General features: G+C 44.8%; 1 protein-coding gene across 8 annotated transcripts in view; it reads right to left on the bottom strand.

Annotated features, from left to right (window-relative positions):
* Nucleotides 1-839: 839 nt before the first annotated feature.
* nbeab (neurobeachin b) overlaps nt 840-26,988 on the bottom strand; it is a 209,622-nt gene continuing 183,473 nt past the window's right edge. For all 8 annotated transcript variants that reach the window (XM_078284010.1, XM_078284013.1, XM_078284011.1 and 5 more), the window contains 13 exons: nt 24,272-24,412; nt 23,043-23,162; nt 19,843-19,995; nt 16,587-16,754; nt 11,477-11,566; nt 10,045-10,237; nt 9,107-9,178; nt 8,754-8,909; nt 7,578-7,748; nt 4,245-4,346; nt 3,247-3,443; nt 2,978-3,129; nt 840-930 (listed from right to left, as the gene is read on the bottom strand). In XM_078284010.1, coding sequence (XP_078140136.1) covers nt 840-930; nt 2,978-3,129; nt 3,247-3,443; nt 4,245-4,346; nt 7,578-7,748; nt 8,754-8,909; nt 9,107-9,178; nt 10,045-10,237; nt 11,477-11,566; nt 16,587-16,754; nt 19,843-19,995; nt 23,043-23,162; nt 24,272-24,412 — 1,806 coding nt within the window. The remainder of the gene's footprint in view (nt 931-2,977; nt 3,130-3,246; nt 3,444-4,244; nt 4,347-7,577; nt 7,749-8,753; nt 8,910-9,106; nt 9,179-10,044; nt 10,238-11,476; nt 11,567-16,586; nt 16,755-19,842; nt 19,996-23,042; nt 23,163-24,271; nt 24,413-26,988) is intronic.

Here is a 26,988-nt window from a genome sequence, read left to right as displayed (position 1 = left end):
GACATCCAAACACGTTAGCAAATTAGCATTTAACAATTTGTCTTTTTGTCACATACATCAGACCACCAATAACAATGAGCAAACAATGGCCATATACATGTATGACATATTACTAACCAACTAAGATCTGAAGTGCAATGAAGACATTTTGAACATGTATACATGGCTCACATGATGGAAATGTTGGTAACCGTCAAAATGGTGGCTAATCTAACAGCTTTTGTCATTTTGATCAGAATTTCAGCCTTTACAGGGAAGAAACACTTTACATTGTCCATATGTACATGTTTTTACTTTTTTTTTTTTTTCCTAGAAAAGTGTCCCAAGTAAGATATGTATCTGGCATACAAATGTTGTATAAATGTTTCTAACAGAGAATTTGTTTTGTTTGCATTTTCACAGTTTGAAATAGGAACAAAGGTCGAGTAAAAGCTTACATTAAGTATGTTTTATTAACTTAACTGTATAATTGAATTGATATAATTAAGTTGATCTCAGTCTCTCCTAGACCAGAACAACAGACCTGCTTGACTCCGTTGGGCAAACCGCTTCAGCTGGTGCTCAGGCGAGACATTAAAACCAACGGAAAATGTGTTCAGACTACAATGTTCAGCAATAGACGAATAGCAATGACGTCTCCTCAGAGGCCAGATGCACAAGTGTGAGCACACCTCGTTCTTTTTTTTTCTCTTCACCTCTCTGATGTTCTGCGGCCCACAGGATCTCCTCCCCCCATCTTCCACGGCCCTTCTGCAGGTTGGCTGGATCACTGGGTGGGTAGGTGTCCCTCTCGCCCACCAGGCTGGCTTTGGGCCCCGCGGATCTGCCTCTCACTCTCCTCAGTACCTGTTCTGATGCTCGTAGTGCCACCGGTTGAAATCTATGTTAAACGCCACGATACTGCCAGAGGCCATGCCGGTGATCAAAGTCCTGAGGAACAATGGAGCCGAGAAACAATCACATGAAATCCCATTGACGGTAAACAGATTATAAACTATGATGGTAAAAGCAGAAAAATAGAAAACCAGTCTACGCATTTCACCTCCAATATTAGGAGTCGGTTGAAATTTGCACATTTTTTGTATCACTTTTTTCATATTTCAAAGGTGTGCATATATGAGCGAGGAGTCGTCTAACAGGAAAACCGTGTATTAAAGTGTGTGCATTGTTGGAAATAATTTGATTGCGTAAGAGCGGTTTGTTAAAAGGTCCATAGTGGTGAATGAAGCAAAAACAGGAGGTCGTCAGAGGCTGTGACACTAAATTACCGAGTTCCTCTGACGGCTCAAGTGGACCATTGAGTCCCAGTGTCCATCTGCAGCCCCTCTGCCCTCACGTCCACGACGGGCTGGTATGTAGGAAAAGCAGCTGATTTCACAGGGTCGTCTTATACTGCTACACCCCAAGGGCTTAAATGCTCAAACACAATGAACAGAGCTGCAGCAGAATACCCCTCTGTACAGGGAGCTAAGGGACACGGCACGCTTGTGTTACCTCACTTCAACCTTAACGAGGACAAATCACGGGACTTTAACTGAATCAAGGGGTTCTTCAAATGTTTCGTCGACGTAATTTGTTAAGCGGTCTTGCTGAAAGAAACCTGAAAATGTAGTGTATGGTACTTTTTTTAAGGTAGATTTCGGGATTTTTAGGCACTAATGTGAAGCTTGTTGCTCTGTGAAGACAAGCACTGTACATTTGCACTGAAACTGAATGAAAGCCTGATACTGTTGACAGTCTAGTCTTCTATCTGCCTGTCCTCTGCTTACCTTGGCTGGAGCGGTGCAGTTAGACATGATGATGCAGTTTTAATATGTTTAAGCTGGCACGGCTGGCGCCTCGCCTCTGTTTGGGCCTGACTGTAAGGCTGAGTGGGATTTTGGCCTGTGGGTGTGAAGTGTAGCTTGAATGTTCAGACTCTCTAACCTCTCTTGACTGCCAGGGTCACATGATGACGTCAGGCTTATAGCCCTAGAGCGAACACTGTCGCCTCCGCCCCGCCATGCAGGCACCCATTATATCACTTCTTCTGATGGTCTGGCACAATGCAGACAGTAAATCCATGCTGCTGACCTGCTGGTGGACACACGCATGTATATGCGTGCTCGCCGTTTTCTATTTATCCTAAATAAGTACGCGCCCAGAACATACCCCTGTAATCTTTGTCTCTATGGCAACTGTAGCTTCTATTTAAAGAAAAAAGACTGGTGAATATTCCCCTAAAATGTGCACTGACAACCATGAAATACGTAGGCAACGCTGGGCTTTTCACCACAACCTACACATACTGCAGACACATGTGGGGAGACACATGCACGCACCAACGTACGTGGGTGCACATTTGCAAGCAAACGCATGCATGCACACACACACAGATGCACATAAACACACACAAACACATGCACACATGCCGATTCTGTAGAGCCAGGCAGAGCCATCTTTATGTACCGTCTCCCTCTCATCATAAATACGCTCAGGCCCTGTTTTATTGAAGCTTTAGTGAGTGCAAAAACTTTTAGCATGTGCAAAACCAATGCCATAACCCCTGTTTGGTCAAGCAGTTTGTGTTAAACCAATCATCACAAGTCTTAGTGTTGACTTTGCACATACTGAAGGTTTTTGCATCTGCTAAAGGGCTTAGTTAATAAAGTCCTGAATGTACAAAACATTTGGGACATCTTCCTGATATTGAGTTGCAGCCCCTTTTGCGCAATAAAGATCTCAACTGTCTCAAAGCTTAAAAATCCTTCTCTAACTGGTCTGCGTCTCTTTAATTTCTGTCTGATTGGTATAGATTTAATCACTGAAATCAATAAGCCTGGATTCACCTCATCAGTGTACTTCATGAAAAGAGCAAGTGTCTGTAATATTTTGTACGTTCAGTGTATATTCCTTGCTACAGTAGACGCCGTCTCTCTCTCTCTCAGTGGCTTTAAAAAAAAAAAACACTTGCTGCTGTACAACCGCATGCTCTGACCTTTGATCGTGTGACAGGTCCATGGCTCGGACGCCAGCGTCACAGCCGGGGTAGATGTAGAGCTGTTTGAAGTCGCAGGCCTGCCACACCTCCACCACACCGTTATCCCCTCCTGTCACCAGGTTCTGCCCATCGCTGCTCAGCAGAATGGCCTATAGGGAAGGAGGGATGTTCGGGAATACAGATGTGAACCAAGATCCGTCCGTCTCATTCACGGAATAGGCTGATGTCAAACAAAAAAAAAAAAAAAAAAAGAAAAGTCAGCTTACCCTGGTGGAATCATTGACCTCCATCTGTGCCAGTAGTTTTCCATTAATGCTGAAGTTGCAGAAGCGGCCCCTCTCGTAGCAGATGATGCAGTGGCCCTCGCTGGACACTGAGATGAGACGTGGGCACTGACAGTTATCTGGCCCCTCCAGAGCCCGCAGCAGGTCTCCTGTGATGGTGTGGACCAGACACGGGCCCTCTGCCGAGACAAAACACACACACACACACACACACGTAAAAGCTGAGCAAAGTGCCTCCTCACAGAATCTACGTCTTTAATGCATCTTTTATTCAAAAGCTTTTCATTCTGACAATTTCAACAACATTCCAGCCATGACTGAGCTGTGTTAACAATTCAGTTAATATGATATGCAACATTGGCAAACATTGCAACATTGACATACCACAGTAATATGAGACAGCCAATCCATCATTATCAAAGAAGCAAACCCTTTCAGTGAGTAAGCACCGTTGTCCTTAGCTATAAAACAAAGAAATTCAGTCATCCTTTCTGTTTTTTTGTAAAGCCAGATAATACTTCTACAGTACAGAGCAGAATACTCAGGGGCGGCTCGGCGGTTAGCACTGTCACCTCGCAGCAAGAAGGACCTGGTTTCGATTCCTGGTCCCCAGCCCTTTCTGTATGGAGTTTGCATAATCGTGTTTGTGTGGGTTTTCTCCTGGTGCTCCGGTTTCCTCCCACAACCCAAAGACATGCAAGTCAGGAGGACTGGAGACTCTAAACTGCCCTGATATATGAATAGAAATTAGTGTCTGTGTCTGTGCTGCTATCCCTGATGGACTGGAGATCTGTCCTGGGCGTTTCCCGACCCAATGTATGCTGGGATAGGCTCCTGAATAGGACCAAGTAGAAAATGAATGAATGAATTAAATGAGTGAGAGCATACTCAGCTCCTAGCATGAGTCCCCCAGGCTTCCTCTGCTCTCTCAGGAGGCTGCTGACAAAGACAACAGAGGGGAAACGGAGAAGCACACTGACCTTTGGCTCCGCTGATGACCAGGCCCAGCTCTGCGCAGACCGACACACACACCACCTCATGGTCATGACCGGTCAGGACAGCTCGCGGCGCTGGGTAGTCACCTGAAAGATCAGTCGATTTAATATATGAAATCTATTCCCCGACTTGTGAAAAACCCCACCCAAAAAATTCTGGAAATCATATTTTACCAGTTTGTATTTTACCCCTTAGCAGCCAGCATAAAGTAGCGCTGCATTTCTGAATCAGGATTTCTGTGCGATGATCTAAATGACCACCCAACATTCATTAGGCAATAAAAACATGAAAACACAAGCGTATTGAGTGTGACACACATCTGCTGGCAGTGAGGTCCCTTTTAATTGTCATGTAAATGCCGGGATGCCCAGCGATGGCAGCCAAGCCACTTGATTCCATCCCATGTGTCACATGATTGATGACGGCCGGGGGAGAGGTTAGTGAGGGGAGTTTCACGGCACCTGGAGCCGACCTCCAATCTGAGACACACAGGGCTCCAATACTACAATGGTGCCTGGAGAGAAGTATGAAAACAAATCCTCAGCCTTTCCCTAAATACTATTCAGAGCTCACTTCTCTTTTCTGTCATTCAGAGAGTGATAAAACTATAACATAAGTGTCTTAGCATAACCAAAGCAGAGATTTGAGACCATCGAATCCACCACTAGAAACAATGTAATCAGTGGAATTTAAGGAGGAAACAATAATTAAGGAATTAAGGAGGGCCAATACTAGGGCTGCAACTAATGATCATTTTCATTGTCAATTTAGATGAATCATTTAGTCTATAAAATGTAAAAAAAAATCATGCCAAATGCCCATCACAAGTTCCCAGAGCCCAAAGTGATTCTTCAAATTTCTTACTTAGACTGACCAGCAGCCAAAAAACCCAAAGTATTCATTTTATAATGATATGAAACAGAGAAAAGCAGCAAATCTTAGCATTTGGGAAGCTGTAACCAGCAAATGTTTGTTATTTTTACTGATTAATGACTAAAATGATCAATCAATTACCAAAACGTATAATCGATTAATTTTCTGTTGATCGACTAATCGACTAATCGATTAATCGACGATCGTTTCAGCACTAGCCAATACAATACAAAGGAAATATTAGAGTGCAAAAGTTATATTTTGTATGGATGAGTTTGACATATCGGTTTGCCATTTATAGTTTCATATTTTCAAACTAATATCACTGAAATATTAGTGTCCCCTCATAGGGCTCAAAGTTCTGTGAGTTCAGTGAAAGTTGCTACATCCACCTAGATGACAATAACTTCCTGATGGATGATGTGGATATGTGTCAGACCGCTCCTCTCCTCTCTTATCCCTCGCTCCCTTCATCTCCTCCTCCTCCTCGGCGTATCACCTCTGCAGCCACAGCGAGCCGGGCTGTGATCGATGCCGCGCGGTCCCTTAGAGACCGGGACCTGAGCGGGGCTGTCAGTCCCAGCACCCGCTGCTGAGGGGGGCTGAATAGGACAAGTGTCAGAAAAAGCCTCCGGGGGGAAAAAGGGACCTAGTGCGGCTCACCTACCCGACAAAAGATTCAATCACCCTGCGCCGCGTATCCCCCACCCTCCCCGAGCCCCTGGGACCCGCCGGAGTCAGCCGCCACAATTACCCGGTGCAAATACCCCCTCGCACCGGTGTGATCGGCCGAGTCTGAGAGGCAGGGCCGTGATTGAGCTGGAAGTTATTTTAATTATTACACATTTAAAGACACACACAGCCTTTTGGGGCGTGGGTGAAATCAATTTCTCGGGCGCGCCGCGTCTGCAGGCTGAGGGGCAGTGATCCGGAGGGCTGCTGCTACATATTCACACAACCTTCAACCGTCTTTATAGAAAGTGTAATAGGCATGAAATCACCAGAGTGAGACTCGTGGAAAAGATCCTTTAATGATTGTGCTGAGGTTCTGAATAAGGAGCTGAATGAAAGAGGACTTTGGTGCTCTCTGTGTTTTATGACATTAATTTGAGGGTTTCCAGGCTGAAGTTATGAGAAGCTGGTCGTGGTTTATCCCTGAGGGTCCTTGAAAATGCCATCTGTAGTTGAACGTGAATGATATTTGCTGCAGACGGTGCTTACGGTGTGAAGTATATGTAAAGTTTATCGCTGATTCCGAGTAAGTTCACTGCACTCCACTGTTCCCTGACAAACATACTCAGCTCTTGGTCCAGCTGGCTAACCCTTCACACCACTAGTATGCTGTGCGCTCAAGGATCGAGCTACATCATTTACTACCGCTTGCGCTGTCTACACAATGTTTCTGACATCGTGATATATTGATAAGAGACTGTAAAGGATTTGAGTGAGTGAAAACACATTCTGTCTCTTGTTTCTCGAGATGATGTATATAGCTTCCCTTCCCTTTGTGCGCCGAAGATGCATTGTAAGCACTAGGAGCGTGAATATCAGGGGAATAGTGTTTTCCTGCTGCAGTAACACAAGTGCTATTGCCCCTTGCTAATTGGAGGCAACCAAGCTGAAATTCTTAATTAACTGTCTGAGCCTCAGTGAAGTTAATTAGAGAACACTCACACCTAAACCAGAGCTCCTAGTATCTGTGACACTTAGAAACACAAAATCTTCTAGCACGCACACACAGAGAAACACACACATGCACACACACCCTAAATTCACTCATTAAATTGTCATCCAAAAATAAAAGAAAAAAACACACACTTCCTCTTTTCCCGTTTCTCCACTCCGTACTGTATATGACACCCCTTCCTTGTAAAGTACAGTAACTGCTGCTTTCCCTCCCCTGATGGATTGTTTTGAACACAGCCAATCAGTGAGAATGAGGAACTAAATGAACTGAGCAGCAGAAATCACACACTGGGGTTTACCATCTTGAATGTCAAGACATCTGGAGTCCTCTACTTGAAAGCAACACAGCTCAACGCGATGAATCACGCTAATATATCACAGCCACAGTGCAGATAAATGATCCTCTCCCTGTCTCTCCACATTATTTGATTTCTAGTGGAGAATGCCTTTTTTCCGGTGTTGATCAAAGACTCTTGCTTCCTATATAACGTGAAAAAAAATACTAATACCACCCTCACATGCTTACATTTCACAGTGAAGGAGTATAATTCACTGGTGAAATACAAATCCTTGCAAAAACTATTCCTTCTGCGCCTCTGTCCAGAAGGCAATGCTTCTGGCTGTGTCTTTATTGGTGGGTATCAGGAATCTGAATGTTACTGTTATCCGTGTGTGTGTGTGTGTGTATGTGTGTGTGTGTGCATGGCATGTGCTTGTGAGTGTGTGCATGTTATGTCTGTGTGTGTATTCTTACTCACTGTTATTGGGGTTGTCGCCGATGATGTGGTGCCGCCCGCTCCAGTACCACAGCAGCAGCGTAGCGTCCCTGGAGCCGGAGACGATGTAGCAGTCTCCTCCGATGTAGGACTCGGACCGGGCCAGACACGTCACCACGTCCCAGTGCCCGAACACGATCTGGGTCAGCTTGCCTAAAGGGCCGATACATACAGACGTGATTCCAGTGTTGATGATGACTCAATTGTGAAACTACACCTGGCTGTGTTTTTAATGCTCAGATTGCAACTATTCTGCAAGTAACTGCAGTAATGTGAGTATTACATCATGTAGTAATGGGTGTATTACATGGGAGTATTACTTAGTAAGTACTTAAGAAATACCTGAATAGTAGGGATTGGAGGATATGCTTATCTCACAATACGATTTGATGCGCGATATGGGGTTCATGATTGGATACAATCATGATACGATGTAATAAATAAAAGTTCAATAACAACAAAGTATGACAGCAGAATTATGTTTATTTCTGAGTCCCAAATGTTTCTAGCATGGCATTGGTTTGCTAGAACGTAAACAGCAATGTAAAAATGTCATTACAAAGTACAAATAGTATAATTTGGATGGAGAGCTTGTGAAATTGTGATGGGCAAGCCGTCTCATTTGTGATTACTACAGCAGAATAAAATGTAGCTAATATCGCGATTCATTTCTCTGCCCCACGATACGTATTGTCACATTCTTGTATAGCGATATATTGAATTTCAATATATCGTCCCAGCCCTATTGAATAGTGAAGTTGATTCCAAAAGTAACATGTTGCTATGTATTTGTTGAGTTAGTGAGATAACGTCAGTGTGCTATGTGGTGTTAAAATGTGGTGTTACAAATTGTTCCATAACCGTTGGAGTAAGTCAAATTAAAAGCTGCAATGATAACGCGGTCATTGGCTGAAGCTGACTGGTGGCTGGATACATTATAATTATCTTGCTCCCACTGGATGACAATCAATGGAAAGAAAAGGATTAGGAAAATCATTTATATACAAATGAATCAATTAAAGCGGTGTATCATTCATCTTCCTACCGGGCATGTCATGAGACAACGGGCACAATACTGTATTATTCCCATCGTGGCGCTCAGTCCTCCACACATCAGTGAACATCTCTATAGAAAATAGAGTTTACACTGTAACCTACCTGTCTCGGAGGAGTACACACGAAAGCTCTTGTCCCAGAAGCCACACACCAGGATGTAGCGGTTGTCAGCTGTCACCACGAAACAGTGTGTGGTGATTTGGATGCTCTGGTCCACTAGGTCTGTGATCTGACGCTTGTTGCTTCCAGAATTGTTGGCTGTAAAAAAAATAAAAAAAAAACACATACAGGAGGTGTTATAAGCATATATATATATATCTTTTTTATTTTATTATGAAGACTTTTATTTGTACGACAGATATAAAATTCATTGGTGGAGTCGATCGCCTATTTTTGTTTGATGCTGCATTTTCCACACAATACAATGAGGCGAGACTTCGGGTAATCGTACTCACCGATCAAAGAGTCCATCTCTATTGGCAGGTGATGGGCCTGCTCAAGGGAGTAGCCAGGCGCTCCTCTGAGACCTGGAATCAGGGATACAATAAGACAATGGATCATTGAGGCTGTTTCTAACCACTGCACGTGTGTTCTTAGACGCACACACACACGCACACACACCTGCTCCCCTTTCAAAGCCAAGGCTAATTCATGACCTCTCGCAGGCGATGGAAGTATTGGAGGTCCACCAGAGAGATTTCCATCTGTCTTACTGGGCTCTTTCTTTCTTTCTTTCTTTTTTTTTTGGTGCTTTTTTAGAGTGTCAAACTGAATGGAGCCATTTTATCCCTGAGAGACTATATGGGTCCAGTTTTGAAGCAAGGCAACACGCTTGAAAATATGGAGGTCTTATTATCGTCGATATTCTGAAAAGCCAAACCACATTTTCCTCCTTTCTAACAGGATGGCAAGGGGTTGCTGCAGCTGTGTTCATTAGCGTCTGAGCAGTCAGACCGGCCTCGCGGTCCGGACTCTTTGGTCCTGAGCTCAGTGTGTTTCTACGGTGACAGATGGGGAAGTGTGAGGAGAATGCGGTGCAGTTGCGGCCTAATTTCCCAGTAACCATTGCACTCGGCCTCTGACCCCGAGGTGAGGCGGATTCTTGGGGAGGGGCTCTGTGGGTAATGTTGTTCACACATGCCAGAGAGGGAACATGTGGAAGCACTCACGGTCAGCTTACCTGGGAGGTGGCGGCCTCTCGTGAAGCCGGCTCGCTACAGCTCTATTATGAGCGGCGAGCAGCTTCGCCTGTGACTGTGATGAAGTGATTTTACAGGGCCACTGCTGTGGTAGGTAGCACATGTGGTGTGGCACGCTATTGTTTTTACGAGGGCATATGCGCTTGTGTGTGTGGCAGATATCACCTGCCGTGTGTGTACGGTGCCGCGCTCACCGACGGTGTTGTGCCAGCGGTTGACCGCGAAGAGGCGGCTGCAGGTCACGGTGACCACGGCAGGGATGGTGAGGTGGGGCAGGGTGTTGGCTGCCACGTGCGTTACGGGCGAGTTGGACGGGAACTTCAGCACCATGATGACATCCTGCTGCATCTGGTCCTTGAACATGAGAGGACTCTGTGGAAGGAAACACTATTGAGTAGAAGAGAGAAAAGAGGGAGCGTGGAGAAGGATGGAGGAGGAGGAGGAGTATGAGGGAGGAGGAGGAGGAGGAGGAAGGGGAAGGAGCGAGAGGGCAGGGGATTGAGGAAGGTGGAAAGGAATGGTACGGGAAGATGGGAGAAAAAGGGAGACAGAATGGAGAGAGGCAATTAGTGTGGAGGTTGGAGGTAAAACTAGGTACAGACACAGAGGAGAGCCTCATGCACAGGAGTGGAGGAGGGGAGGGAGAGAGAAGGACCCCCCCTCCTCCAGACAGTACAGTCAAACAAGGGACTGATCAGACAAGGGTAAGACATATGGAGAACTGGGATGGAGTAGGCCGTAAATATGAGATGATGCATACATGATACACATGTATCACAGGAAGATTCAGATTGGTCTACAGAGAAGGAGCATAAAAAGGGAGCAGAGTTTTTGCTCTTGAAAATATGTTGGGTTTTTTTCACCATAAAAATTCATATCAACTTTTACAATGCTTGGGTAACACTACATGTGATGCAACAGCAGTATTAGTGAGGAGGTGGTGATCCCGGCAATACTCTGCTCTGAACTAGTTTCAGCTCTCTCATTGGTTTCCCAATATTTCAGGCTTTCAACAGAAGTAGACAGAAGTAGACGAAAAGATTCACATCTGTTGCAAAAGTAGAAAATTGAACTAAAAGGTCTCAAAGGGACGTGCCTTACAAAGTTTCTTGCGGGGAGAGTGAAGAAGAGAGAGCGAGAGAAGCAGAGAGAGCCGTGTGGGGATAATGAGGGCTAGGCTGCCTATTACAAGGATTAGACAGGGAAGAGCAGCTTACAGCTGCAGAGAGGAGCTACTAGGCCAGTAGGGAGCACTCTTCCCTTTACACTACACCACTACGCAATAACAGCATAATGGAGACAACTGCTGCTGATAAATTTGTTACATTGCGGGTCTGTGACCTAGGTGATGTAAAACTTCTGAAATATTTAATAGCTTTTGTTATAAGACAAAGAACTGGATTGAAGGAAATATATGGAACTGCGAAAACTGGGACAGCTCTCTCAATCTTGTTCCTATCCACACACAAACACACACACAAACACACCCATTCATGCACGCACAGGTCCACACGTCCTTACACACATCTTCTCTCACACACGCACACACACACACACAGACTCACACCAGCACCAACACCGGAGAGATAGTGCAGAGAGTTTTCCCAGCATGCTCGTTGCTCTCACCAGGTGCATGGCGGAGCTGCGTGGAGGATGTGGCTCAATAAGCAACTGAGATGGCGTCTGTCCAAAGCTCTGGATCTGCGCCTCTGTGGCCTGCGGGAGAGAGTGGGGAGAAGGAGAGAGAGGAGAGAGAGGAGCGGCTGTCACAATCAATATGCATCAAAGTGATGGGTCAATGCGTTACTTGACAATGCAAGCAAATCCTAACTCAGCCGTGCCTCTGAGGAAGGGGGGAGGTAAAGGCAAAGGGGTGCACTCCCAATCCGCCTGGGTGCTCCCCCTTCCCCCTCAGCCTGCAGAGTCATCCAAGTGTTAGTATGGAAGAGACAAGCCTTTTCCTATTAACATGCTTCAGTTAACCATTCCCATTTCCAGGCGCAGGGGCCCCCACTGCACAAACGTTAACCTGGAGTGACATCCAGCTAGGACTGCGGCAGGCCGGCCCGCTTTTAGATGTTATTGTGCCTGAAACAAAGGGAAAAAGCACGTGCATGCACACACACGGGCGCGCAGACACACACACACACACACACACAGAAACAGAGGCACACAAGCACACCAAAAAGAAAGAAAAAAGGGATGAAGGGATGAGGGTACCTTGATGAAGGATGATTTATGGGGTATAAACTATGAGTCTGGATGCTTCTGACTGAGAAAGAAAAAAAAAAAGTGAAAACAGCAGATGTCATACCCAGAGTGGAAAAAACAAAACAATGCAACGCCAGAGAAATCAAGCTTTTACTGTAACTATTATTAGAAAAAGAACTTCCATTTGCACAGACGAAAGATCTCCGTTGCCTCCAGTGAGAGAGGAAAAGAAAAAAAAAAAAAGAAAAAAGCCGAGAGCGCCGCTGAGCTTGACTGAAAGTGGGGCACTCCACGGTGGGAGTGATTGATGTGACTGGAGCCACTTCCACCATCAGAGGGGAGCTTGTAGACGTCCGTCAATGCCACTGTGCACAATGGAACATACATCCCTCAGCCTTTCGCCCGCCCTTCTGACTGGCTGGCTGGCTGGGTGACTAGCTCTCATTTTCCACCGCCTGTACACACCACTCACTATCAAAAGCCCCCATTGGGTAGCACATGCCACGGTGGGAGATGTGCGCTTGGGAAGTTTGGAGGTGATACTGAATTAGGACAGGCCACCTGCAAGCCCAAACAGCCACCCCTCCCTTCCAACACACACACACACACACACACACAACACTCCCTGGTCACTTCCCATCTCGCACAGCACCAAAAAAGGCGCTGTCCGCGGCTGAGCACCGTGGGACGGCGGGGGGGGGGGGGGGGGAGTTTTCACGTGAGCTGGTGAGCACATTTGGCAACCATTAAGTGTCAGTCAGTGTTTCTTTACAGCGCAGTCCGTCAAGTAATAAGCAACTGACATTATAGCTATTTAAGGTTAGGTTTGGGGGTGAGGGTCACAACGTCTGCTCAAATAAAGAAATTCGATACAAAGATCAGAAAGGCTGAGAGGGCCATGTGGAAAACATCACCATATTTCTTCTGATGATTCTATTACCAGAAAACTGAGCTGCAGCATATACCATTTTGGTAGTCTTGGAAAACCCTGGACTCCCCAACAATTATTTCCAGAGTGAGAGGGGGAGGGTTTGTTGGTGTTTGTCTGCGTGTGTGTGTGTGTGTCTGCGTGTGTGTGTGTGTGTGTGTGAGAGGGGGAGGAGGGGGCGGTGTTGGGAGTTGTTGAAGGTTAACTCAAGAAGATGTTTTCCCACTAGATGATCAAAACATGTCAATATCTCTCAGGTGCTTCGACACTAATCCTCTTGGAGGCATGTCAGAAACTTATCTCTATCTCAAACTAAGATCGAGAGCACTTAACAGGCAGTTCATTAGTTTAAGTCACTTCAGGCTCTGCTTTTTGGCTGATAAGTGACACTTATTGCCAAAGCCATCTGCTTGATCTCCCTCCCAGCAACAACCGCCTTGCTTGGGTGAGCACCAAACATCCATCATAACACACTGTGTCTGCCCGTCTGTCTTTGTTCACATCCGCTCTTGGCTTGAGCAAAAGGCTGCAGAGGTGAGCGGGTACGGCTCTCTATCTGCTGGCTCCCAAACAGGTGACAGAGGCTCCGTGGAGATCTCCCAGCAGCATCCTCCAGCGCACTCATGCAATGCGGCAACACAACAACTCTGTCAGACAGAATGCAGACGCGGCCTTGCGTTGGCCCGCTAAGCAGCGTGGGATCATGCTGACTCACAACAACTGAGATCTGTGGTGGCAACTACAAATATGCAGCAGCACCACCTTTCACCTTTCAACAGATACGGTGGATTACTGAGAACAAATTGCTTCCATTATGTACTTTTGGCTGTTATGTAGTATAAACATATTATATAAACAGATTAAGCAACACAGAAGCACCACAGGCATGCACACACACTCAAGAAATATACATATATACATAAACAAACTATTAATGTGCATTTTTTTTCCTTCAGTGCTATCTAAATTCCCATTTTGCATTACTTTCCCAAACAAATTCTCTGCCCATTCTTTACGTGCCAATGGAAATTTGTTTTAGATTAGCGAATCTGGATTGATTTTAATCCTTCAGTCTCTACAAAGAATTGGCCCAAGGCTGTTTTCTGACTGACAGTCTCGGAGACATCTGCACTACTGTATGTGGGAGTAGACCAGGATGTCTCCACCAGTAGGTGATCGTCTCTAACGCAGGTATCATCACAGACAATGTAGACCCAATCTTCCATGTTATGTATTACATATGAAGGGAGTTGCTCATTGTTAAGGTCAAGCATTTAAACACTTGTGTCGCGTCACCACTACGATATCAAGGTGACAATTTAAAGTATGCGCCGGCTGCTTCAAAGCCTCTGCCACTTCTAGAAGCCCTTCGTTGGCTAGCTAGCACACTTTCTTCTCTTTGTTTGTCCCTTCAATAAACAGTAATGGGAAGTGGGGGGGCGGGCTTTCAACTGGAGGCAGTGGCAGCTGTGGAAGAGAAAAGCCCCACTGATGCATAATTTGTCTGTTTACTTCTGAGTGACACAGCAGGGTCTGAATCAAGGGGTTGCTGTCATGTTTTTCCATATGAGAAGGCTGTCAGGATAAGCATCAAGGCGGAGGACTGCTGTTCCGGCAGCGTGCCCAGTAGAGCTGTCACCGTGCCCTCAACCAGAGGCCCAACGGCATGTCAGAGGGTGTCGTCATTTTCATCTGACACAAGGAGGGAAATTATCTCTTATGACCTCTAATTTCTTGACATTTCAAATGCCATAATTGCTGTGACTAATGCCAGATCTGCAGTTTCACCTGTCAGGCCAGAATGAATCAATACCCCGGAGCCAATCGTCACATTTCAGCAGGTCTTAGCGAGACATTCATTGGGCACTTTTCCCCGCTCCACCTCATTGACTCAGCCAGGCAGCTCAGAGACTGGCCTGCGCTGGGTGGGAGGAGTGGCAAACAATAAAGGGAATAATGTTCCAATAAATTGTGCAGGAAATCATCTACCACGTTACCATAATGTTACCATCAATTGTGCAGGAAATCGTTTAACTTAAATCAAATTATACCACAGCAGAGTAAAGTACAGTAGAACCTTTCTAACCAGAGCAGCCTGGGAGCTTAGGCCTATTGGAACTGGTGGAAATGCTTGCATAATACAGTACTGTACATTCATTCATTTATGTTCTCTACCCGCTTAATCCTTTCCAGGGTCGCAGGGGGCTGGAATCTATCCCAGCATGCATTGCGCAGACGGCTGGGAAACACCCTGGAGAGGTCGCCAGTCCATCAAAGGCACTGCACACTGAAAAGCTAAAATCACCTGTATACTAAAATTGCCAGTACATCTACTTTGCAACTGATATATGCAAGGAAATCCAATAATTATACACAATTAAGAGAATATATTTTAACATCACTGTATACAACACTTCCTATGCCTGTTCAGCAGACCACTCAGTTTGGATGTCTAGGGTTTAGATATACAAGGTTCTACTGTATGTTACAGGGGGAAAGAGGAATCCACCTGGAATGAAAAACATGATTGAAGGTATGAAGGCTTGTCTTAATTAGTGTTCATCATATCAGCATTATATCAGTTGTAATTAGCTAAGCCAATTTCTCTCTCCAGCACAAATACATTCACATGTCACAATAGTGACTACATCAACCGGGCACAATTAGGGAGTCTGAGTAGCTGGCTTCCTAATGTGCAGCTAACAAACACCACTGTCAGCTCTCATGGTAATAGTAGGCAGGGTGGCAGACAGCTTAAAAACCCTCAGCCTGATGCAAAAAAAATTAAAAAAATCGCCATTGTCTAAAATCTTCCTTGAAATGATGAAAACCGAACCTTTCGCAATATTGTTTGATAATTAGATCCCCGAAATCTGCTGCAGGTGATTTGCATAGTGGTCACTTGATAAATAAAGGCGCCCCTGGAAGTGACAGTATATAAATGACTTGTTTTGCAGACAGCAGATGGTGGATATCACAGGGAGAGAGGAGCTCACACTGCAAAGCACCACAATGCATGCCAGCTGCTGCAGTCCCTGGTCCCCTTTCCCCTCTACGCAATTAAGCTATTCACAAGTAGTATACGGGCAAAGAGACCAGCTAATAGATATTCAATTAATTAGTTAAAAACGAGAGGATTCACTCCCACTGTCTATTGACTACGTGACCTCTGATGATTGATCTAAGAACTCAAAGCCAGTCACATTCATTGATCTGACAGAGGGAAGGGACGTCATATATACTGAGCGCCAAAGGAAAAAAAAAGAACACAGAATCCTAATAGGAAGAAGATCTATCCCAGATTGCAGGATGTGAATAGCTATTAAAAGATTAGTGTTTATCTGAGATGAAGGCAGTTAATAATTCAGGTCATCACAAAATGAGGCTAATCTCAATGCAAAGTCGATGAGTCAGCAGCTCTGCCCGTTTTCTCCCACGGGTTACATTTGCATGACACAATAAATGATTGACAGATGCGTGATATGAATGCTCCCGGAGCTCCAGCACATGCCAGGACAGATAGAGACAGGAAGTCATGCCTAAGGTGAGTGAGAGCGGGGAGGGGCTTTGGTCTCCACGGCGATGCGTGCGCCTTACCTCTCTAAGCGAAGGGTCAGTGATACTGTCCAGGTTGACGGAGCCCTCGTAAGTCAGGTAGTGAAAGACGTTGAGGGCGCGCACCGCCTCCGGGCCTCGCTGCTTGTAGCCGAAAATAAGGTCAATCCACTGATGCAGCTGACATGACACAAACTCGCTTTCCAGGGCCTGTCAGAGAAGTACAGGGCAATTAGAGGTGAGAGGCATACAGCAGCGCACAGTACATGGGGCAAAAGACACAACACAAATTGTACTTCCACACAACAGTGAGCACAGCGAAACGTAGCCTACTATACTGTACACAGCCGACCTACTAGGACTGACAACATCGCAACACCGGCAAACATCACAAAACTCATTATAAAGAGCACTTTAAGGAGAAAAAATAACTTGCATCGAGTAAAAACAAGAAAGGGATGTACCTGTTTTACTGAAAGAAGCCTATTGCATGTAAAGAGCACTGCAGAGAGAGAAGCTACTTTCCCACCATTCAAACTGCAATCAGCTAACACAGAACACGCCTCTGGGGATCCCATATCACATTTCTCTGTCTATTAAAAATAACGACCAACTATCTTTGCGTGGAGACAAAGAAATCGGTTCAATACTAATGGGGATCCAATTTACGGTAAACCATCTGCAGGAGTAACGTTGATAAATTACTTGTGTGTGAAAAAGGAGACTAGATTTCTTGCGGGAGTCTTAGTGGGAGATTTTGGATAAGATTTGAGGCTGATAATTATTAGAAAAATACCTATGGAAGCCATGCGGTGGTGAATTTGATGTATTGTTCCACAGTACTGTACACAATATAATTCCCTAGCATACTGGTGTAAGGCTTTGCTAGAGGAATTTACACTCCTCCCCTCACGTCAGGAATAACAGCCATTACCAACAAAGCCAGCTCGAGCACACAGAGGCTGAGTTTGCCACAGGGCATATCACTACAATTGAAAGTGGCACATGCAAAGATGGGAAGTGGGAGGGAGGCTAGGGAGGGGGGAGGGAGAGAGAGAGAGAGAGAGAGAGGCAGGGAAAAGAGATTCACTGACAGAAATGAAATAATAGTGGAAGCAAGAGTGTGGGCTAGCAAGGGAACAGAACAAAAGGAAGACAAAAATGGAGGCATGGAGGACTATGATTTTCTGGGTGTGTGAATACAGTGGTCTGCGAATGTAAAAAAGCGATGCAACATCATACACGTATCCTTCAAGAGTGAAAAATATCCACTGTAATCCTTTTTCTCCAGTCATCCTCTCTCCTTGTTTTCGAGACGCAGACATGCCCGATAACATAACTCCCAGCTTCACCGTTCTATCCGCCTGCCTCTCTCACCCCCCCCCCCCACCACCACCACCCCCACCCCTCCTCCCCCTGCCGGTGTACAAGTCTGATGGAGCTGGCCAGGCAGCGTGGGTAGAAGCACGGGGAAAGGTCACCTCCATAAGACGGCCTCCCAACCCAGCACTGTCACTCCGGCTGAAAAGGTCAAGTGTGTTCCCACAGCCACCCCCTCCACCCCCACCCCAACCTCTGGTCCCTCGTCCAAAAACACTGCGGCCCCTAACCTCGGGGTACACAATGTGCAGGGAACTTTACGTCTTCCTAGCATTATCAGCTTAAAGCTGCACTAGGCAAGATTTTCATGTAAAAAAAATACACTCGTCTCATAAGCCTTAGTCAAAACATGGGGCTGCAATAGAGAAGAGCGTCCCATCCCCCTTACTTGAGACCCTGTAGATTCACCCTATTTGTCCAAATGCAATTCTGGCGTTGGAAATGTATATTTCAGCAAGTGAACACTCACCAACGTTGGATATTTTGCCTCTCCTTTGGTATATAGCATCACAGAACAGTCAGGCTGGTAAACACGAGCATGCTGTGTGCAGTTTACTGACATCACGTCACATGATTTCTGGGTATTTAAGCTCAAATTTCCCAAACAGTTACCTCTCGCTGCCATTTGGAGCCACGAACAGGTGAAGTTGCCTTGTGCAGCTTTAAGATACCGACTGCATTTTGAATGCCAAAAGAGTGTTCAAAATATGAGTGCACATGTGTTCAAAATGCATGAGTGTCTACACTGTTGTATGCATGTGCAATGGCCACTCATAATTTATGAAATTTGTGTGTTTTTTTCCATTATGTTTAGTGGGTGACTGGGCTGTGAGTTTCTATGTGATTCCATGGTAAGGCGGGAATAGAGTATATCCCAAGGCAAGGGAGAGTTGGATCCCTATTTCTGTCTGTGTGCTGCTCTCAAAGCCTGCTGGGAGTTCTGGGCCACATGTTGATAGGCTGTCCATATTAAAAACATACACACACACAGACACAGACACACACACACAGACAAAGACACAGACTCACACGCATGCAGATGAAAAGAGCCCTGCACACTGCCACATCGTGATTGATGAGGCCCGGCATTAGGTAACATTATAGGGCACACTTGCCGGCCCTGTCCTTTAGTGACATCACTAGGGTCAGGAGTACAGTGTTAGTATCGAGCGGTGCACTTTATTAGATGCTTCATGAATAAGACAGAGAGACACACAGGCCCACTTCAGCATGGTAGGGGGGAGAGGGAGGAGTTGGCGATGGCGAGGGAATGGATTTATTCACTGCTGTGAGAAAGAGGCACAAAACAAGAATGTAAAGAATAGGGATGGGACGATACGTTTATCTCACGATACGATTCGATACGCGATATGGGCTTCACGATTCGATACAACCATGATACAATGTAATAAATAAAAGCTCAATGACAACAAAGTCTGACTGTGCAGAATTATGTTTATTTCTGCGTCTCAAATGTTTCTAGCAATGGCATTGGCTTGCTAGAATGTAAACAACAATTTCAAAATGTCATTACAAAGTGCAAATAATATAATTTGGATCAAGAGCTTGTGAAATTGTGATATGCAAGCCATCTCATTTGTGATTACTACTACTGCTAATAAAATGTAGCTAATATTGCGATTCATTTTTCAGCCCCACAACACATTTTTGTATTGTGATATATTGAATGTCTATATATATCGTCCCATCCCTAGTAAAGAATTAACCTAAAACGAGGGTAGTTAAATTATATATAGCATGCAGCCTCATAAGTTATAGTGTACACAAAAAATGCAGAATAGCAACACATCATGACGTGCCGTACACCGCAGTTTATAAGAATGAGGATGAGCTTCATTGAAGAAGATAAACATCCAAAGATAGACATCCAACTAGGCTAAATGAAATGAATTCTTACCATCCTGTTTATCCTGACAAAGTCCTCGGGTTTCTTGGCCCACGCTGGCAAGTCCACATCACAAACCATAGTCCTGTCCTCCCTCATTCCCAGATGGTAGCCATTGCTATTGACAAACATCTCTGGGAGGTAGTAGAACTCTGGAATCAGTTCCTGCGTTTCACAGAATGAGAGATGTGCAAGCTATTATTGTGACTGACAAGACCACAATGTCCAATACCGCAGGTTTCACTATGCAATCAACCAACAATTCAACCAAGTGCAAGAAATAACATATGTGAGCATAGAGCGCCACAGAAAAACAGAGAAAAAAGGGCCTGTGTATCCCATTGAGATGGAGTGAGAATTCGAGGGGAAAGGTAACGCAAACAAACATAACAGCGGGCCATGAGAAGGCGGTGAGAGGTGCGAGTCCAGTTATTCCAGGCAGAGGTGTTAGGTGTGTTAAATGAAACTGGAACTGAGTTGGGTTTTTCTTTCTCCCTGGTCTCTGGGCTCTTGTGATGGGGTCAGGACCTCGGCATGGAGGGGAAGTCAGCACGGTAAAGGAGCCCCCTACATAAAGCCCTGGTGTGATTCTGTGCACTGAAAAAGAGCAAATATTTACCTGGGCTTTGAGAAAAGAGCAGTCCCAAAAGGAAGCTCTACTGTGTCAAGATCTCCCCTCCAAAAAATAGGTATTAGCTATTGGCCGAAATGTAAATTATGTGCAGTTTCTGTCATTCTACATTCCCCTCTCTGATCCCTACTGATCATACAGCTAAGAGAGGATGACTGAGCAATGCCTCTGCACAATGAGGCATGTGCACACGAGGAATGTAACCCCTCCACTCTCTGTCCTCATTAGAAAATATTTTTTAAGACTAGTTAAAAGTTGTTGTCTGTGTGAAGCCCAAGATTATAAAAGGAGTCCTGTGATACTTTAAGTCCTTGTATCAGGCCTGTTTTATGAATGCAGGGTTTGTCACATTCAGTGATATTATGGAGTTTTATAATGCCTATGGGGTACATAACATACAGAGCTTTTAGGCGCCCATAAATCACTAGATTTTGAGAGAGCGAGTTAGCATGACATGGTACAGCCCCGTAAAAACTCCTGGTCTGCTGTTGGTCACATTTCACCCTCTGCACACGACAGGGGGAAAGGGAGCGGAGTCGCTATTCCTCCCTGTTTCTCTCTCTCTCCCTCTCTCGCTCTCTGTCACACACACACACTTTTCCTCCTCTTTTTCGTTTGTAAACTTCCTGCCGTAACTCACCACCAAGCCGTTAAAACTGCCAGCTCCGTTTTCAAGCCCACCTCCCATGGCAGCCATTAATTCTGCAACAGCATCGTAATGGGCTAACAAGTCAATCACACAAGCCTCCATTGCTTTACACTGTGTCACCTTAATGACACTTTCGTCAAAATCTGTCACCAGTGGAGTGCTGCTGGATTCCTTCAGACAGCATGGTGGCAGTTTTTTTTTTGTGTGTGTATGTGTGTGTGTGTGTGTGCCCACTACTTCAAGAAAAGTCTGCCTCTCTTCCCCCATGGGTGGTTGTGCCAGCTTAACACACAAGCGTGTGCACACAAACACACACACACACACAGAAATAAATGGGAGGTATGGATGCACATTAATGATGGGGTGGTTGAGGAGGTGAGGCCTCGGTCGGTGCAGGGTTGTTTCCATTTGACTTGCTCTTTTAGGAGGTCATCCCCATCAGGGGTTCTGCCTCCGCTGGTCTTGTCGTCATTACTGCTGAAGGAGGCCGGGGTTAATGAAGGAGGGACCCTGGTAAAAACAAGCTGCCTTTTAATCAGAAGCCCGATGGCCCGCTCACCGCACCGGGCCGAAGCTGACCTTAACCCTGGACTCACTGCTCAAGTCTCAATTGCTACACGGTGGCTGGGCATGCTGTTCGTGTGTCCATGTGTGTGTGTCTGTCTATAGGTTTGTCTGCCTTTCTTTCTGCATGCATGAAAGCCTGTGTGGTTCTGTTTTGTTTGTTTTCTTGGAATATTGATTCTTAAAATTTCCTTTTTCTACCTACGTGCAAGAAATGAGATCACAAGAGAGGGATTGTAATAACTGCTTATAATCTCATCAGTCATAGTGGCATTGCTTCATAGTTTGCCCCCAGTGCACCATGGGTAAACCAAACAAGCTCTTGCGTAATATTTCCCTGCTTCTAATACATTATGAAATACTGTTAGTGCTCCAGCACAGTCTTCCACAGTACTGTGCCTCTCCTTTTCGGTAATAGATCAGTAGCCATCCTATGTGTGTAAAAACAAACGCATGCAGACATACAAGTGGTTTAAAGTAGGCTGTATTTGTTAACAGGGTGGCGTTTGACTATTCGGCTGTTTGCTGGCTTGCAGCTCTCTGCCTGTGCCTCACATAGATTGTTGGCTGCTCTCCCCTAGGTCCTGGCAAGTAAAAGCCCTGTCCGTACATAAAAGACTACATTTTAAATAGCTTTTGTCATTAATGCTTTATTAATTGCCTAGGGCAACACTACCCAATGCAGGGTGTGCTAGAAATATATGACACTTTGAGGTCAGTGCATATTCCTGCTGCGTGTTATGCAGTGGGCAAAATGGAGGCGAATCAGCAGGGTTCAGCGTTTTCGGTGACTGCTCTGTGGGTTTGCAGAGGGAGGGCTTTGTCTTTCTCCCAGACACAGCCTTTGTTCAAATTCACTAGCAGACGCATGCACAGATACAAGACCTCTCTATTTTTAAAATTGTTTGTTTTCCATATGAGTTAAATCAAATGTGCATTTCTAAGTGCTTAGGGTATGCCTGTGTACTATGGCTCTTTGTGATTCACTGTTTGGATGAGGCATTTATAATTCATGGTATATATTTTTGCAATGGTGTAGAGAGGTACACTAGCTGAGGAGGGGAGCATAGTGAGAGGCTGGGTATAGTGTCACCCTGAAACCCAATTATACACCAATAGATATATCCTGTAATATATGATGATATTCAATATTGTTACAATTAGAATGGGATACTTAACACCCATAGGCTTTCAACTACACCTTCTAAAGAAGATACAGACAAGGAAAGGAATAGACAATAGACAATCATCACATAATAGATATTCTATTACTTCCACTTGTTTAGGGGCATAAATGTTATTTCCGTTACAAATGTGCCTATATAACAGCACATCATGCATTGAAGCTGCCCTTGTTGTTTTTCTCACCTTTACATCAGATGTATCCCTCTGACAATTCCTCCAGGAGCGGGCAATAGCGGAAAAGGTGCGGTCAGGATGGTCAAATTTGTTGTTATTGTCACTGAGGAAGAACGTAGTGAAGGGCTCCTGGGAGAAAGCACAGTAGACATCACAAAGTTCAAAGATCTCCACCCAAACGAGAAGTCCCCATTTTCTTTTCTACCCTCTTGACATCCATTTGATGATATTCATCAAACATAATCAACATCTGAGTACTGCTTTAATGATTTAACTCACAGGATTACCATGCAACTTATTCAAAATACATGGAGGCATCTGACTTGAAACTGAATAATCACAATTTGCAGCATTATTTCATTGTTATTCTTTTCTGTACCAGACTAAGGAATCTCTGTGGAGATCCCTCACTCATTTACTGTATCCAAGCCTGAGGGAGAATTAATTAGTGCTTTTCCTGAATACAGTCAGCCATAATGGTAATTGGCTCAAATTTGGTGTTCTCAGCCTGAGATGGCGAGCACTGTGGGCTGGAGCGGATGGATCACTCACCAGAGGAAAAAAGGGATTGTGGGAACAAACCCATGGAGGCCAGTCTAACTACTGTCAGGGGAACTCCTTCAATTCATCAGCCCCCTCTACTAATGAGGGGGAAGGAGAACTACAGTACAAACTCCCCATCAAGCTCTTTCAAATTAATAAGCTGACTTCAAAATCAAATGTGCACCAACTCCAAGAAGCTGTGCAGGTTATAAGGGCCTGCCTTGCGGGGAACAGATTGGGTGAGAGTACATGTGCCTCCTCCTCCTCCTCCAGAGTAAATGAGGACAGTGCTCAGTAACCTTGATGGACATGTCTCCCAGCGCTCACTGGGTTGCCTGCAACACATAAACCTGTCACAGCAGCCTCTGTAAATCATTACCCAGCCACTCTTTATTTAGTTCACATATGCCAGTTTACTGGCCTGTGAAATGTGTTTTCTGAGCGCCATTGGTCTAACTCAGGACCAATCAAATTGAGATGTTGAGCTGTTTCCTGTGCAGAAGCCGACAGACCTCAAAGGAACGGCATCATCAAGTTTGACAAGTGACAATCAACCTAATGCAGACTCAAAAATGAAAGGCTTTCTTTGGCAGCGGGTTTGGCTTGATTCCTATTCAAACGCTTGCCTAATTCCTTGATGTTGTGCACAACGCAATAATGGGTGTGAGTGTGGTTGAGGTAATGATGTTACTCACTATCCTGATGAGCCACAGCATGGTGGAGGCAGCAGTGGAGTAGTGGGAGTTGTAGTGATAAGGTGGTGTCTGGTCATCTTCCCATGTCTCATAGCGCTCGGCGTAGAACACGGCACGCTTCGGATTCAGAGCGCCAACAGGCTGGAAGGAAAAAAAGACGGTTTTTTTTAGTTGTTAAGTGGTGTACTAAACTATAGGGTTTGGCTGACAAAATGTATAGCTTCAAAAAATGTTCACTCAAAGCAGCCCAAAAGCATTTTTCTTTAATCTTCCTCTTCGTTTCTGTGCCTTGCATGCTTTGTGAACGGTAACTAACTCACACTGCACTCGGGGTGTGAGTTAGTTGAGGCAATGCACAAAATTCTGTGAGATATTCTTTGCTATAAGTTATAATGCTTGCTATTTCAAAAAAAGGCACAGAGACCTTCCAGAGTTAAAGCAGGCATGGTGATAAAATCGGTTTGACTATAATCAGAATTCATCACTACTTGCTTTTGAATACCATCTCCTCAAATAGCTAGCGTTGTCCCATATGCAATGTACACTCTCACTGTTCAAAACTTTTATCTATATTGCCTTTTCATCACAGCCACACAGCATAAACGGAGCTCTGATTCCTGTTTCATGGGGTCAAAGAAAAGAAGAGTAAATCAATGCTAAATGAGATATTTGAGAGGGAATTTTTAGGAAGCACATCTGATCTTATTATGAACTGGGTTTCCTTTGAGTCCATCCAAAAACCTGCTCCAATACTTAGGTTGTTGAGATATTGAAAGCAATGTTGGCATTTTTTAGCAACTGCTAGTAAAAGCCAATAGGACTTCTTCTGAAATATTACATGAAGCACCCTCCAAACAGGTTCCTAACCATTTCACAGTATAGTTAAGACAAGGTTAAAGGACTACACCGACTTTTTGGGAGTTTGGTCCATTGGTCACCGTACCCAATATCTGATGAGAGGATTGGTACCAAGATTTTCTCTGTATCTCTGGTAGATTGTTTTGTCCAGTGCACATCTAACACTCCTAAATAGTCAGTATAGTCCTTTAAGGGTAAGATAAGGGAATACAAGGCTCTATTGCAATTATATTTCACGCTATACCATGCAATGAAGCAGCACTGGCCATTTACTTTAATTACCTGATGAAAATCTTTTGCTGGAGCATGTTCAGGGAGCATATAGTATCTGCTTGGCCCTGCCTGTGTGTTGAGTGTAATTAATATAAATGCTTCAGAACTTGCAGAGTCTTAGCAGGCCTCCATTAGGCTTCATGTGGAGAGGCCAGCAGAGAGACTGGGGGAGAGTACAGGGCAGACGGGGAGCTTTACTCTGGGATTTGTCTGTCAGACCCCATTATTCTCCCGAACCCTAAAAAGTTCCTGTTGCCCTGTCTCCCAACTTAAATTTATAGGGGTGAGGTGGAGGAGGTGAGCGAGATGCAGCGCTGAGGAAGGAGGGAGCAGATATGAGCGTCTCCTGCTAAATGTTGTGGGTAATCCATGTGGATTAACCCTGGCTGACCTGATTTACACCCAGCACACCCACCTACCCAAACACTGTGTTCAGCACTCCTGCCCCCATCTGTGCTCAGAGCCCTTCTGAGCTACTGGGCATCCTGGATGGGAGTTACTGGAACAAATCTCACTGGCTGTCTGGAATGGTCTCTCCTTCGAAAAATAAGTGAAAGCTCACCAAAATACACACACAGAAGCAAGAGATGAACCTGTCCCACGTTATCATGATGTTTACATTAATATCCCCCACAGTGGTAGAGGGGAAACACTCTTCCATTCCTGAATTGGGATCCCAATATCACACTGTAAGAATGGTAAATAGCAGAGCTTCAATATCTCAGTTCTCTGAAATGCCAAATAAGTAAAGAAAAGATTGTGTCAAAAGACTGAAAATATCAGAAGTCAAAACAACTCTTTTATTCAGCAATACTAATAATACTAATGTTTAATATGTTCTGCTTTTGATGAACTGCTGTGTAATTATTGTGAGGATAAATTAAAAAAACATCAATGCTATATTTATTTGACATCCACCCAATTATTCCATGGTTAGCCGAACCTTGGATAGCATGGCTCATTATTTAACCACAATCTCAGTAATAAGTTCAATATTGTACTGACACCATCATTGGGTTCTTGCCCTTTGGCGGCTGTTTCATTTTCATGTGTTCTTAAGGCAACAGAATTACTGCCATTAAACATACGTTTAGCGGTGAATAAATTGCTTTCTCTGCCTTTTCAATCACCCTGTCCAATATAAGAGCCTCGGAGGCATATTGGCAGTCAATATTAATATACTCAGTACCACTGAGTTGGTGACAGAGGGGGAAGGGAGGCTGGTAATGTAATCAATGGCAGCCTTGGTATCTGAATGCTGCAGTCCTGGCTGTACGGCGGCCATGTTCTACATTTACTGCAGGAGTCATGGGAAATCAAAACAAAGCCCTCAATTCAAAATGGTCCGTGAGGCTGATGCCTAAAAATAAAGCCACTTTGGTCTAACGTTATTAAAATTGCACTGTTATTCCTTTGGCTGGGTACAGTGTTTGTGCAACCTCAGTACAACAGACAGACTGTCTTGGTTATTTTGAATATTACGGTCATATCCATGTGTGGCACAACACACATGCCCGAGGAGTCAAAACTAGCTTTTTTGGGGGGGTTTCTTCCTTAAAATGTAATAGCAGTCCACATCAGTGTTA

This window comes from Centroberyx gerrardi, chromosome 6 (genome assembly GCF_048128805.1).
Source record: "Centroberyx gerrardi isolate f3 chromosome 6, fCenGer3.hap1.cur.20231027, whole genome shotgun sequence".
NCBI lineage: Eukaryota > Metazoa > Chordata > Actinopteri > Beryciformes > Berycidae > Centroberyx > Centroberyx gerrardi.
The sequence above is the reverse complement of the archived record's forward strand: the minus strand, read 5'-3'. Positions and strand labels throughout refer to the sequence as shown.